This window comes from Podarcis vaucheri (genome assembly GCF_965113315.1).
Source record: "Podarcis vaucheri genome assembly, chromosome: 15".
NCBI classification, from domain to species: domain Eukaryota; kingdom Metazoa; phylum Chordata; class Lepidosauria; order Squamata; family Lacertidae; genus Podarcis; species Podarcis vaucheri.
In genome coordinates, this window is record NC_138753.1 from 4,662,737 (window position 1) to 4,677,623 (window position 14,887).

A 14,887-nucleotide genomic window follows, 5' to 3' on the forward strand; every position below is an offset into this window, starting at 1 on the left:
AAAAAGTAAAAAATTGGGGGTCGTCTTGTACATGGAACATGGTCATCCAGGGGGATTTTTTAAATATTTAAGCATATATCCAGGATTTTGGCTTGGGCGGGCTGAGGCGGTCCCTCCTGCTGCCGTCCCCCCTTTCTCCTGCCCCCCCGGGCTGCATGCTGGCGACTGGCTCCTGAAGCCCCCGCTGGTTCAACCACCGGAGCAAGAGCAGCTGCCACCGCCGCTGCTGAGAGCTGCCTCAGCTACCTCTCCTTGCCCTTCTTTCCCCCCTCTTCCCCTCTCAAACTCCCACCCTGCCCCCAGCCCACTCACCACCTTCCTCAGCTCAGTTTGCTCAATGGCATGGCCTGGCGCAGAGTGGGCGCTGCCTTCCCCCAGCTCTCCTGCCTGGGAGCCTCCTTCGCCTCGCTTCCCTGCAGCAGTAGCTGCCACCGAAGGGGAGTATGCGGTGCCCCAGCTGCTGCCTTTGCTTCTGCACCACGGTGCACTGCATGCACCTCATGCTGGAAACTTTGAAGGCAATTGCCCCCAAAAAGATTAACTTGCCACCACAGATCATCCAGATTTTCACTTCTATTTTAGAGCTTTGTTTTCTTAATTTTGGGTCCAAAAAAATAAGGGTAGTCTTATACATGGAAAAATACGGTAACTTACATAAACATGAAATGCTAAAAATTGAAATAGCCAGGAGATTTAGCATATGCACTTAAGTTATAAATCTCTTTATGTAATGACACTCCAGATTTACAGTTTCAAAAGGCTGCTTGTTGGCAAAAGCAATCATCTGGGAAGCACTGAGTAAAGTGGCTTTATAATGGGACTAAGAAGGGCTGTAGCTCAATGGTAGTGCACCTACATTGTGCCAGATTCCCAGATTCAGTCCTCAGCATCTCCAAGTAGGGCTGGGAAAGACTTCCTCTCCAAATTCCTGGAGACCTGCTGCCAGTCAGTGTCATCAGTACTGAGCAAAATGGACCAGTGACCTGACTCAGCATATGGCAGCTTCAAATGATCCTAATGGGTGCAAAGCCACGGTTGTTACTACTCAAGGGTGTAAGGTGTCAGGGTAGGGGTGGGTTACTGAGCTCTAAGACATTTGGACAGAGATTTTTCTTCTATCTTACCATAATCACTGTTTCAATTTCCATGTTGTTGCTATAAGGGAAAACTTGTGTTTAGGCTGCAAAGTGTTATACACCATAATAAATAAGATGTGTACTTCGTGCAGATTTGTACTTGTGGCCATGTTGGGATCTTTCTAGTAGGTCCACGTCTACCTCTAAGCAGATTGGAACATATGGCAGATATTACTCCAAGGGAAAGATTGCAGTAAATAGATGTGCATACGCTGAGGATAAGATTTGATGCTTAGAATCAGTAGTGGAGTATTCAAATTGCCCCACATTTATTATTACAGCCTTAATACTTATTATAACCCTGTTAATTCAGTATTGAAATTAGTAGTAGTATCCAAATACTTGCAGATGGGATTGCTGAAAGAATAGTGGTTTGCCTAGTGGCCACCTAGTGCATTAAAAGCAACTGAGTTTTGCATTGTGGACTTGCTGGTTCACATCTGAGAGTCTTGGACACTCTTCTCCATTAGATCTCATTTGCCCATGCCAGTAACACCAAAAAGAAAAAAAGTATGCTAGTGATCTAGCTCTGCAGTGGGTTATGTGGCGATTTTTGGGGAGGGTAACCAAGATAGCAAGCTGAACAATGCAGCCTTTCAAAAGAAAAAGACCAGCCCTTAAGGTCCAGCTTTTTCTTTCGAAGTTCTTCTTAGGAAAGATGAGACAAAGGACTAGCACTATTTGTTTTCAGTTTGGGGGCAAAATGTACCTTCCTATTTTAGTTAATATTGTCCTGTGTGATTCTGTGTTATGGAACTTGCCAATTACCTTATTAGCAGAAAAATGATTTCCCAATTCTATTTTCTCTTCCAGTAATTGCCCTTCATTTTTGGCGGCTGCTTTAGCCCGTGCGACAGCCGATGAAGTCCTCCAGAGTGATCTTTCAGCACATTACTTGCCCAAGCATGAGGATAGCCCCGATGGGATCATACGTAAGTGCCTGATATAAAGTATCTTTTTGTAAAGCACTTTGAGGTTTTTGCAGTCAAGTAGTGTATAAAAGTTATGAAATAAATAAAATCCCAGAACATGATGACATGTCAGTCCATCTGCTTAATTACCAACTCCGAGTCTCTCCACTCCTTTTGGTTTTGATGCCATGGAGCATGATGCTTAACTTGCCCCTCCCCCCCCCCGCAAAGAACAGGAACAGCACTGCAAGCAGAAACCTCTGATTTGCATCTTACCTTTGGACAGTTGTTTATGGGGTGACATTCATTGTGACTATTTCAGGAGCCCTGTCCTAGGCTGTTCTAAGGGATATATTGTGTTTCTTCTTTTTCCACACATTATTCTCTTCTCACCTCCCCAGAAAATTCAGGAGAATTTCAGAGGGATCATTGTTGTTGTGACATTTGCAACACAATGTCTTTCTTTTCAAAGGCAATCTTTTAAAAAGCAAAATAAACTTTCCCTTTTTACTTGTTTGTATTTATGATGCAGCAAAACGTTCCATCCTCCAGCCCTATGCTGTAATTCATTCTGAGTTGTGCTGACTAAGCTCCCTCTACGGGCTCCCCAGAACGCTTGTTACAATGAAAGATAGCATCTCATAGGAGAAGCTGACAGGGTGTTTGTTGTTCAGCCTGGAAAATATATTGCCATCCTTCCCTCCTTTGCATTTGCTTAAAATATAAAAAATTAAGTTCATGTGTTATTTACAGCAGAGGCTAATACTGCCTATACTTTGCCCTCATTTGTAGGTCTTTCTGCCTTTCCCAATCCTGTGCAGGTGAATGAAGCAGATTTGTCATTGTTCTGGCTGAGCAGCCCTCATTAGTTCCAAATTGAGATCTGTTAAAACTTGCATAAATATTTGACAGTCTCCAAGGAAATGTTGACATTTTTCAAACTAATCATTCTACACAGAATATTTGAGAGAGCTGGAAATTCCTTGCAGCTGCCCTATTTAGAATGTCTTTAAGCTTGTAATGTACAGAGCCCAACACACTAATATATCAGTTAGCAGAATGAGAACATGGGTCTGCACCAGTGACTCTGTGGCAGAAGCATATGCAGAGGGCAGTGGCTCAGATACAGGATTGAGCAGGCTGGGATTTCATAGCCCCCTTGGCATACAGCTTCTTGGTGACTTAAGGCAAGCTGTGAGCCTTAATTTCCAATTTGTATGTTGGAAATAAGTCCTGCTTTGTTTTGAGAAGAGGAACTCCGAAGCATTTCTGCACTATAAATGCATGGTGATTCCATAAATTACTTAAGCTAGTTTCTAAAATACAAAAAGGATTCTTAAAGAATGGGAGGTTCTTAGGAGGACTTCCTAAAGACTGAGCGAGTTACCAAGTGACTTCTTCTGAGAGCCTTGACCTTCCTCTCTTTTATGGCTTTAGGAATGAACCTGAAAGTTATACAAGTCTCAGCTGAATTAATGATGGCATAATCACAATCCTTGTTTCATATTGATTTTAATACTTTGTATTATATTTATATTGAGCTCAAGGAATATTCAGCTAGCATAATGAACTCATCAGCTTTCAGTTGCAAACAGCCGCATAAGCACCCCAGCAGCTTTGAATTTTGTCAAAAGAATATGCAAATCTACCATTGGAAATGGGTCACAAATTTGCTTTCCTTCCTTCACATGTCCCGTTTTTGCAGCAGTTGTCAGCTAGCCAATTGCCATTGTTGGGTAAAATGGCTGGGCCGGGTCTCCCACTGTAACTGATGCAATTAAGCAGCACTTCCAGCCCTGATGGTTCCCAGGCAGCAGGGGGAAGATGAAATGGTGCATGACATAGGCAGGATGACAGCTGACTCAGCCCTAGCTTGGCACTGCAACATTAACGATTGATGAGTAATTTTCAGCTGCACGGGGGTGGATAGCCTGTTGAGGGCTCTTTTTTAAAAAAAATCTGAAGCAGTAATTATTGATGATGCTAACACTGTGTGTGCTACCCACAGGGGGCTGTGTTTAAAGTTTCAGCACAGCAAATGGGCACCTTCCTTCAGAGGGGTTTTCTGAAATGTGCAAAGCTGCAGGAAAGACTGTGCCTTTCTCCAGGGTATCGGGTGGGGAAGCTCTGCAACCAATGTGATGTTTCACTTGTGGGACTGGCAACTGCCTAGACTAGAGGAGCGGGCAAATCACCATGTGGTTTGCTCTGATGACTTTTGATGTTGGAATATTCACTACCTGCTGCCAGGAAACCCCATTGGGGTTGGAGCTAGAAAGTGAGGAGAATGGAAATGAGCAACTGGTTCCTCAGTGGTGACTACATTAGAGATGTATCAGGCTGGAGAGCTGCCAAGGAAGTGTGCCTGATTAACTATTTGCTTCAGGATTGGCAGACACCAGACAGCTGGTTCTGGTCAGTGTTTTGCAGCTGAGATGCAACCCAAAAGACATATTGCTAATCCTAGAAGTTCAGAATTATGTAGCAGCTGGTTAAAATCAGATTGGAAAATAAATTTGGATAAATGAACTAAGTGGCTAGAAGCAGACTTGAATCATAGTGTTTGGTTTGATAGCTCATGTTCTGACCCATCACACCAAATTGTTCATTACCCCAGCGTTGTGTTAGAGAGCTCACCTGGTCCATAGCTAACAAGGAATTATATGCAGGCAAATAAGCATGCTGGCAGCGGGATGGACTCTGTCCTCCTCTGCAGCCACCATGGAAACATGTAATCCCCTCCCCCCTGCTGCCCAGGCTACTACTTTTTTGGACTTGTTTACAAAGTTAGATTAGAGGTTACTTCTGTCAAGTGACAAAAGCATGCAGTTTCCCCTGGCTACTTTTGGTGGATAAATCATGCCTACTTAAGGTTCATTTTAAGACCATGAAAGCACAACAGAAGGTAGACTGTGCAAATACTACTGGGGACTTCACTAGTTGTGTAAAGGGATCTCTGCATACGATCTGTGGAGTGGGACTGGAAATTAGTATGTAGTTTTGTTTGCTACAAGCACCTGACATAGTGTTGATACATTTGAAAATTTCGATAAAACATAGACAGAAAAGAGGTTATCTGTTTAGGGGTGAGGAACCTGGGGTCGTCCAGATGTTGCTGGACTAAGCTGGGAGTCCATCAATATCTGGGGGGGGGGCACAGGTTTCCCACCCCACCACTGGAAGTTCCTGGTCAGCACAATGATGCTTCTTATTTCAGCAGAGTCCACATGTCCACTCTTCTCTTCTCTTGTATCCGGTCTCTTAGAGGTAGAAACAGTGAAGCTGGCTCGTACAGTGTTCAGCAAACTCCATGAGGTTTGCAGCAGCTGGGTAAAGGACTTTCCCCTCCAGCCAAAGCCCCACCGTTACTACGAAACATCCATTCATGCCATTAAGAACATGCGCCGCAAGATGGAAGACAAACACGTCTGCATTCCAGACTTCAACACCCTCTTCAACCTTGAGGTAAAGAGCTTTTCGAGGAAAGGAGAGTGGACAGGAGGCAGCTAGGACACAGTTATCAAACCTCTGGTGGGACAAGAGCCAACAGATCCCTGGTGTGTTCTGAGACAGAAAGAAATTGGCACTTGCTGTACCCACAGATAAGCTTAGTGATGTTGATGTAGCTAATGACTGTCCAATTGGAGAACAGAGAAACATCACCAAACCAGCAACCCAGTTGCAACCACTTAATCAGTTGTTGTCGGCTGCAGAATAGTCAAGTCACCTAGCTCTTTATGGAGTGTGGCTTTTGTCCCCCAACCCCAGTTAAAATGCCAGCAGCTGAAGCTGTTTGCCTGTGCTATTTGATGAATATAATAAGAGCCTGCTGGATCCGGCCAGTGGCCCTCTAGTCCAGCATCCTGTTCTCACAGCAGCCAGCCAGATGCCAGTGGGAAACCAGCAAGCAGGATTCAAGCAGAAGAGCCCTCTCCTCGTTTGTGGTTTCCAGCAACTGGTATTCAGAAACGTTGCTTCCTCCAACTGTGGATACAGATCATGGCCATCATGGCTAGCAGCCGTTGATAGCCCTTTTCTCTATGAATTTGTCTAATCCTCTTTTAAAACTATCCAGGTTGGTGGCCTTTCTCAGCCTCATTCTCAGATCATATCGATGCCCTTCTCTTGGCAGGATCAAGAGGAGCAGGCCTATTTTGCAGTATTTGATGGCCACGGAGGAGTGGATGCTGCCATTTATGCTTCCATCCACCTCCACGTGAACCTGGTGCACCAAGAGATGTTCCAGCATGACCCTGCAGAGGCGCTGTGCAAAGCCTTCCAAGTGACGGATGAACGCTTTGTGCAGAAGGCAGCCAGAGAGGTGAATGAGCAACATTAATTCGGGTGAGGGTGGAGGTTAATTCTGAAAAATCTGCTCAACAGTTATTTGAGCCTATCTAAATGGCCTCCCCTGAGGAGTGGGGATTAAAGGGGTTTGGACAAAGCTTTCTTCCTGGGGCAGCTGTTTGTGCCATGAGATCTGCAACAGGGAGCACTTCTGCAGCCAGCCACAGAATAAACAGTTGTTACCTGGAGCAACTTGTGGTACAGGTTAATCTTCCAAATCTTCTAAGGGCTGTGTGTTTCAGTGGAAGGGTCGTTCAAGCTGGGGGCAAGAGTCCTCAGAGAATTACTTCCACTTTACTGGGGCTATTTCACATTCTCTGCAGTGTTTTCATTAATGTGCAGAGGCACAACTCAGAACTGCACATTGATGTATTACAGCAACTTGGTAAAATCTTTGCTTGTTACTCCATAGGCTTCAAATATACAATAATAATAATTTTATTTATATGCTGCCCATCTGACAGTAAATAGTCCATCAATCCAACCACCTGCTTAGTTCACAGTCTAGCTGCAGTTGAGATGTGTGTTTGAAAATGCCTGAAGCAGCCAAGCAGCTTCTGCCTGTCTATAGCAAGACTAAGGCTCTGTTTTCTCCCTAGAGCTTGCGGTGTGGGACCACAGGTGTTGTGACGTTCATCCGAGGGAACATGCTGTATGTGGCCTGGCTGGGAGACTCCCAGGTGATGCTTGTCAGGGGGGGCCAAGCAGTGGAGCTGATGAAACCTCATAAACCGGATCGTGAGGTGAGCCTTGCCTGGGATAATGGCAGAGTGGATGGTTTTCTAGCCCCACAGGAAGGGAAACAGGTGTGGTGGTCACTGCACCATTTATATAAAAGCATTTCTAAGAAACTTTGGAACAAATACAACATAAGAAGATAAACAGTAAAACAGTATTAGAAAAAACACACCCAAAAACAAACCATAGTCAAATGGCTCAGTTTTTTTGTGCCAGGAAAAGCAGAAGAAAAAGATGTGTCTTTTGAAGCAACTGATGGATGATGGCAGTCCCTCTGTTCTTCTGATTTGGGTCCTGTCAGACCCTCACTGTCCAGTTGCCTACTAGCTACTGTAGTTAGCCATTACAGTGGTACCTCGGGTTAAGTACTTAATTCGTTCCAGAGGTCCGTACTTAACCTGAAACTGTTCTTAACCAGAAGACCATTTAGCTAATGGGGCCTCCTGCTGCTGCCGCGCCGCCGGAGCACAATTTCTGTTCTCATCCTGAAGCAAAGTTCTTAACCCGAGGTACTATTTCTGGGTTAGCGGAGTCTGTAACCTGAAGCGTATGTAACCCGAGGTACCACTGTAATTTAGGGCCAACATATTTCTACTTCAAAGGGAAATGGATGAAAATTGCCACAGCAAGTAAATTGTAGTGTGTAAGAGCGAGAGAAAGCATGCACTGAAATATTTAGGGGAATCCCCAGCATCAGCCTTTGACCAGCTTATGTGTTCCCTTCTGGTTTAGGATGAGAAGAAGCGCATTGAGGCCCTCGGAGGCTGCGTGGTCTGGTTTGGGGCTTGGCGAGTCAATGGGAGTCTGTCTGTCTCCAGAGCCATTGGTAGGAAACTGAAATCCTGTCTTCTGGTCTATTTTATTTTTCCTTCTTCATTTTCTTTCCTTATTAGCCCCTATGAGTTTTAGTGACTAAATATAGTTTCTAAATTGGTTGTGACTTCCCAGCCAAGGGATACTGTAATCACAGTGAAAGATCCAGTGAAAACGTCTGCTCAGAGTGCTGTAGTAGCAAACAAGGCAAATTCAGCACTAGGATAGGGATGAAAATCTGTCTTCAGATCTAGGTGACTGAACACCTCATCTCAGAATATTGTAGAGGAAGTACAGAATAAGGAACACCTGTAACAAAGAGGTTGGCGCTTTTCAGTTCAGAAAGCTGGGAAGAGAAAGATATGCCTTTATAAAACACTAGGCAGATGCCTGGAGGAAAATATCATCAGCTGTTAGCTGTATTAGTTAAAGTGGAAGCTTTCAGGATGAGTATACCTGATGAGGGGACAAGCAGCTCCAACTTCAGAATTCCCTTGCCAAATCAATATGTCCATCTTGAAGTCTAGTAGTCATAATTGAGGTGTTTATTGGATTAACAGCACAAGATTATTGCACTTCCAATTAAACCAGAGTGTGACCAGATGGCTCTATAAGCAGAGGAGCGGATGCATTTTGCCAGTTGTCTCTTGAGTGGGGCACTCTCTGACTGCACCAGAGAGCATGGTGCAGGGCTCACATGTTGTGATAAGCAGGGGCATGTCCAATGCAGGAGTTACTTGTCTTTCCACTGTCCTGGAAAAGCAGTGCTACAGCAACATCCCAGAAGGTGGGGAGCTGTTGCTTATTAGGAGAGCTGTGCTTTATGATCAGAGTATGGGAGAAAGACAGCATGCTAAACTCAACAAAGACAAAATGGGCTTTTTATACTCAGGGATCCCCATTGAATTTGCAAGGTCCAATTTGATTTACAGCTTTCCTCTCATCCCCATAAAGCAGTGCAAATCCAAAAGGGGGCCTCTTACCAAACTGAGGTCTAAACTCCCATGAGCCAGTAGCTTAGAAAAGATGGCATTCTGAATCATCAATCGATTCCTAGGCCTTTTAAATTTGCTCCACCTCGTGTTTTCTGGCTTTCATGCCAAATGAGAGCTAGAAGTGAGTCCCCACGCAAGAGGTTTCAAGCCCTTGTCTCCCAACCAGTGAGCATTCTGCTTTCACTATTCCAGCAGTTCCACTGCCTTAAGCCGAGAAGTAAAGAGAATTCACTGATCTATCCTGACTTCACAGCTGCCTAAATCTTCTCTGGATCTCTTTACCCACCTACTCCAGGTGATGCAGAACACAAGCCATACATCTGTGGGGATGCGGACTCGGGCTCCACAGTTCTGGATGGATCGGAAGACTACCTCATTTTAGCCTGCGACGGCTTCTATGACACCGTGAACCCTGATGAAGCAGTGAAAGTGGTGGCTGACCACCTGAAGGAGAACAATGGGGACAGCAGCATGGTGGCCCACAAGTTAGTGGCTTCGGCTCGAGATGCTGGCTCCAGCGACAACATCACGGTCATTGTGGTCTTTCTCAGGGACATGAGTACGGCCGTAAACATCAGTGAGGAGTCAGAGTGGACAGAGAACTCTTTCCAAGGTGGGCAAGAAGACAACGGCGACAATAAAGAAAACCACGGGGATTGCAAGAGACCGTGGCCTCAGCACCAGGTCTCCGCACCTGCTGATCTAGGGTACGATGGGAGAGTGGATTCTTTCACAGACAGAACTACCTTGAGTGCAGGTTCCAGGATCAACGTGTTGGAAGACCCAGGCTATATTGACCTGAGGAAAATAGAAGCTAGCAAACTTCAGAGTGCAAAACGCCTGTCCTCAGATCAGTGGTTCAGCACTTGTGAACCAAAGAGGGCAACCTTGGGTCAGGGTGTGTCAGCAGAGAACGAGACAGTGGCCGACCCTGCGCCTCCTGCAGGCGGGCAGAGCAGTCTCCAGGAGCAGCTAGCCTCTCTTCCTTCTGGCTCCACAAGCCCACACGAGTACAGCATCTCCAGCAGGCTCGAAGGTGAGCACTTCAAATCTTGGGGAGGAAGAGGTTCCATTTTTTCTCCCCTTCACTTCTATGATGCAAAGCGGTGGCAGCGACTAGCCAGACTCAAGCCCAAGCTCCACATGCTTCTCTTTGAGAACAGGCTGCTTTCCCCCACAGAAGAGTTAGCTCTGGCCTCACCTTGCAGTGTGAACAGCCGTAGAAATAAGTTGATAAGAAGCCGTCTCTGGCAGGGCTTCTCTAGTTGTTGCCGGGGTCATGGCAAGGGTATTCACCTGCTGCAAAGGCAGAGCCACTGTATACCAGACCCTGGGCTCCTCTGGAGGTGTACAAAGTAGCATGATCCTTTGTATTCCCCTCTCCTGCCCCCCCCCCAAATAGTTTAGGTTAGGCATTCACAGAATGAGGAGTAAATTTAAAAGAGTGAGCATTTCAGAACCATGTGATTGTGGAATGCACCACTCATGTAAATAGATCCTAGGAATGTGTGTTTCAGTCTAAAAAAATTAAAATGGCTGGTGTGCCAGTCTCTCTCTCTCTCTCTCTCTAAGCAATGTCACATACACATTCTCTCTCTTACCCACAAACACGTATCTATAGCTTCATCTTGCTCATGGCAACTAGATACTGACAGTGACACGACGGAATAAATAGGAGAGAGATTCTTTCAAAAGAGAGATTGCCCAAAAAAAGTGTTACCTGTTTGAGATGAGTCTGTGGAGCAATATTTTTTGAAGGATCTCGTTTTTAAAACCTGCCAGTTTTTGTAGGTGGGGTGGAGGGAAGGGAAGAGGAAGACAGAAGTATTTGGTGGGGTGGTTCTTTAAGGTTAACAGAGCCATTGTGGAAGCAGCAGGCCTTTGCAGGTACATTATTAAAAGCCATAGGGGGTTTGAATCTAGCACTTGAGCACTCCTAGCCCCTGTTGTATATCCAAGTTAAGACTAATCTTATCTATGCCCCCATGTAACATATAAAAAAGAGGGAATGCTAATTTTTGTAGTTTTTAAAGATCATTTCCTGTGGCTAAAGTTGAAACTATATTGAAATTTCAATAGCTTGGAGTCTTTTGGGGTGCTTAGTGACATTTTAGTCTTTTAAACTAAAAAAGTAATAATGTTAAAACTGTTTGCATCTAATAATAGTAGTGGTTAAATCTTTCCACCACTGTGTCCTCCCCAATCCTTAATTTATCTCAGGTGTCAAACTGATATAAAGCTAGTTCAGATTCAAATATGTTGTCCTGTGAACTGATGGAGCCAGCAACTTGCTTGTCAGACTTTTTGGTCATCAGTTCTCCTTCCCCATTCAAAGGGGATAGTAATATGGCAGTGTAGTGTTTGGCTCAGCTATTTGTCTGGTCCTTGCAAGAGACTTTCAGAGTATGAAGGGACTGGGGAAAAGCTAGAGGAAGGCAGCTTGCTATAGCAGTTGTAAAATGAGAGAGACTAGATGAACTCTAATTGTCAGTTGCTCAGGAAGGGTTTGATGATTGCCTGTCTCAATCCTTCATACTAAAGAGCAAAACACCTCTCTCTCTATATATATATATATAATCAGTTTTAGCATTAAACAGCTGAAATGCAGAATAATCAGGGACAGTATGTTAGAAGAGGTCTCTTGGTTGCTAACATTCGCTTGAATGATCTAAAATACTAAGGCATTAAATGTACACAGATCTGAATATGTTACATTACATAATTCCATGGGGATTAAGTTTTAGCTCAACAGAATCACTGCCCAATGCAGTTTGACATTAGTGTATAGGAACATAGAAAGCTGCCTTATACTGAGTCAGACCAGTGGTCTGTCTAGCTCAGTATTGTCTACACTGACTAGCAGCAGCTCTCCATCATTTTCAAGCATGAAGATATTTCTAGCCCTAGGATTGAACCCAGCACCTTCAGTATGCAAAGCGGGTGCTCTGCCCCTGAGCTGTGACCCCTCCCCCAAACTGATAATTTGCCTAAGGACTGGGGAGAATTAGGTAATTATTCTGAACGGCTTTTTATTAACTCAATTTCTTCAAGAAACTTGATGAAACTGTTAGAAATCAAGTGCAGAAAGCTAAAAGGTCTTGGCTTTTACCCACCGGGGGTGGGGTGGGGGAATAACCAAAATTAAGGAGCGACAGCACTTTCCCACTTATCTGCAAGCCTTAGGTGTGTTGTGTTACAAATCAAGTGTTACCAATGAAATGAGGAGCTGCAGACAAGCAGGCTGTTTCTGCTGCCATGCTTGAGGACATAGCAGGGGAGAAGGTAGACTGCAATGCCCTTCTGCTCAATTAGTTGTGCTTCTATGGGGAAAGTGCAGTTCTTTGAAGACATGTCAAAATTCTAAAATGTTGCAAATGTGTTTTGACCTCTTCCCAACATGCAGTCATAACTGGAAAGTACTAGCCTCAGAGTGTGCTCTCACGTTTTTTATAAAAGAAGTGTAACTCCATATGTGTGGATTCATACATGGATTATCTGCTGCTCATCCTGTTCATCCTACAGGAGAGAATCTGCCATCCATTCCTAGTGTGGCCCAGTACAAAATATTGTTACAACTAGAAAGTGTTCATCTTTCATTACATAGTGGTAGAGTATGTAGGATCCATTTGTGAGGCAAGTCTTCAGCCATGGTAGAATACATATTTAAAAGTAGTAGTTCTTGGTCCAATATAAGCTGCTCAATTCTACACACTAGGCAAAAAAAAAAGCAGTGCTTTGTGATATGCTGTGTGTTTTTCTCTTAATGCCACTGGTGATAGGACGTAGTTCTCTTCAGTTCAAACTCCTGTGCCCTTATTTGCTGCTTGCTGACGTAAGCAATAAGCTCCCCTTTTTAATTAATGATATTCTCAGTGTTCTGTATCTTGTACTTTGATCCTTTAGCTGGCGAGAATGTACAAAAAATATAGGTATCTAACTGTATTTATTAACTGTTAATGTTGGTTGTCTGTAAAGTGTTTTGTAAATCTGTGTATTTTAATAGTGGTGACATTTGCATAATGAGACCTTTCCAATAAAGAGCTGAAGCAGACCTCAAGTTCTCATAATCTGCATCAGCTACATGAGTTGTGTAGGAACACTAGTAGTAGTGGTGGTAGTTGGTGAGGACAGGAGACTCCAGGCTGCCTCTCCCCTGAGGCTGTTCAAAACCTGCTGGTGAGCTTATTCACTGTGAGTTTCAAAGGGATTCATTTAATCCCTCTCCTAATGTCTCCTGTCTCCAGCTTTAACAGAGTTGTGAGGAATGCCTCCTATTGCAAGAAATGGAATAGCAGCAGAGCAGCAAGCCATTAATCCATTTCACTTGCACTAACAAGTTGTAGAAGTAAAATATTTATATTTTGAAGTGCCATCAATTGTCCTTGTCTGTTTGGAAGCCAGGGAGGCACACACCCGCCTACTCCATGTGACTCAGCCCTCCTCCCCCCAACAAAAGGAAGCAGACTCCCGTGGTTCCCCTGCTAAGCACTCCCTTCTTTGTCCCCTCACTTCCTGGCTCAGAAAAGCAAGGGAGGACATATGAGGAAGAGAATATCCATCCTTTATTTTGGCAGAGCCTGTTCCTGCTTCTTGTGGCTTTTAGCAGCCGACACTCCTAAGTAGCAGCTGCCACTTGCTAATGCCTTTTAAATTTAGAACCTTCCATCTCATCGAGTATAACATTACCTTTCGCCTTCTGTTCATAGTGGTCCATTGTCATTTATGCAGAGGCACAGTGCTCTTTTCCCTAGAACATTCAATTAAAGCAACTATGCAGATTACATTCAAGCAGTCCCTTCCGTTACCTATAAATTTTGTTACAGCTCTGGAGAACCTGAACAGCCGGCTCCGCCAAAATGTAGCTCATTCTCATGCAAAAAAGGGAAGCAAGGCGAGGCTACTGTAGCTTTGCGTATGCCTATGAGTTAGGGCTGTGCAGCATAAAAACCTTCAACTGGAGGAGGTTAAAAGTCTTGCACCAATGGCCCAGTTTGCACATGAAAGTAAGCCACAGTTAATGGCTTACCAAAAAAGCACCTTTTGGTGTTGTTTTGTCTCAGCCCTGCTTATGCTGAAAGGAAACCAATCATGACCACCACACCACCCCGCTTAGTCTTATGTTTGAACCGGGGATCATGTTTTGCTTCAATAGAGCATGATCAGTACGTCAAGAGCAAACCTTGGCTACAGATTGCTGGGAGCAAAATAAATCATGACCCCTGACGAAGCAGGGATCAGGATTTGTTTCCTGCTAGCATAAGTTGAGAGGAGCAAAGTGGGCACAATCCACTCATGTACAGTAAGCCATGGTGGTTTATGAGCTTACCACACCATGTGAATGTGCCCACTGTCAAGGAATACATTCAAGTGACAAAGTCACTTTTAACATTACATTAAACACTAATCTATAACTTCCAGTATTAAACAGCACCGTATTATACAAGTATCAGAAGGTTTGGTTTATAAATATAAACAGATTTGTTTTACTTACCATTCTTGGCTGTTGCTTTTTTGTTTCTAGAAGTAGGGAGAGTCTAAACCAAGCTAGGTTGGGGAAAGCCAGCTGAGATTCACCCTTATTACTAAAAACATTACCATGGCACATTCCTAGGAATGCCACGTGTATTACTGAGTTCCTGTTGAAATATACTTATGCTGTCATGAAAACTAATGAAGTGGGTTGGTTTACTAGAAATGACTTTACTACTCTGTTGGGACCCGTTGACAACTTTGTTCCTATAGCTCACAAGTTCAGTAGGAATCATGTATTAGCCATATTTTATTTATTAAAGCTGTTCACAAAAGGTAAGGACTATGTTCAACTTCTACCAATATCTTAATAAAACAGCAAACATTATGCTCTTGTGTACTTATTTCAAGGGAAATAACCACATTTTTGAAGAGGGGGAAACAAAGTCACTTTTTAAAAGGAGATGAATTGGGGGGG

At 44.1% G+C, this 14,887-nt stretch overlaps 1 protein-coding gene across 1 annotated transcript in view; it reads left to right on the top strand.

Annotated features, from left to right (window-relative positions):
• The window catches only part of PPM1E (protein phosphatase, Mg2+/Mn2+ dependent 1E), a 95,713-nt gene extending 80,916 nt beyond the window's left edge, over positions 1-14,797 (top strand). The window contains exons 2-7 of the mRNA XM_082201744.1: positions 1,950-2,068; positions 5,313-5,512; positions 6,180-6,368; positions 6,994-7,137; positions 7,865-7,958; positions 9,236-14,797. Coding sequence (XP_082057870.1) covers positions 1,950-2,068; positions 5,313-5,512; positions 6,180-6,368; positions 6,994-7,137; positions 7,865-7,958; positions 9,236-10,299 — 1,810 coding nt within the window. The 3' untranslated portion in view covers positions 10,300-14,797. The remainder of the gene's footprint in view (positions 1-1,949; positions 2,069-5,312; positions 5,513-6,179; positions 6,369-6,993; positions 7,138-7,864; positions 7,959-9,235) is intronic.
• The last annotated feature ends 90 nt before the right edge of the window (positions 14,798-14,887 follow it).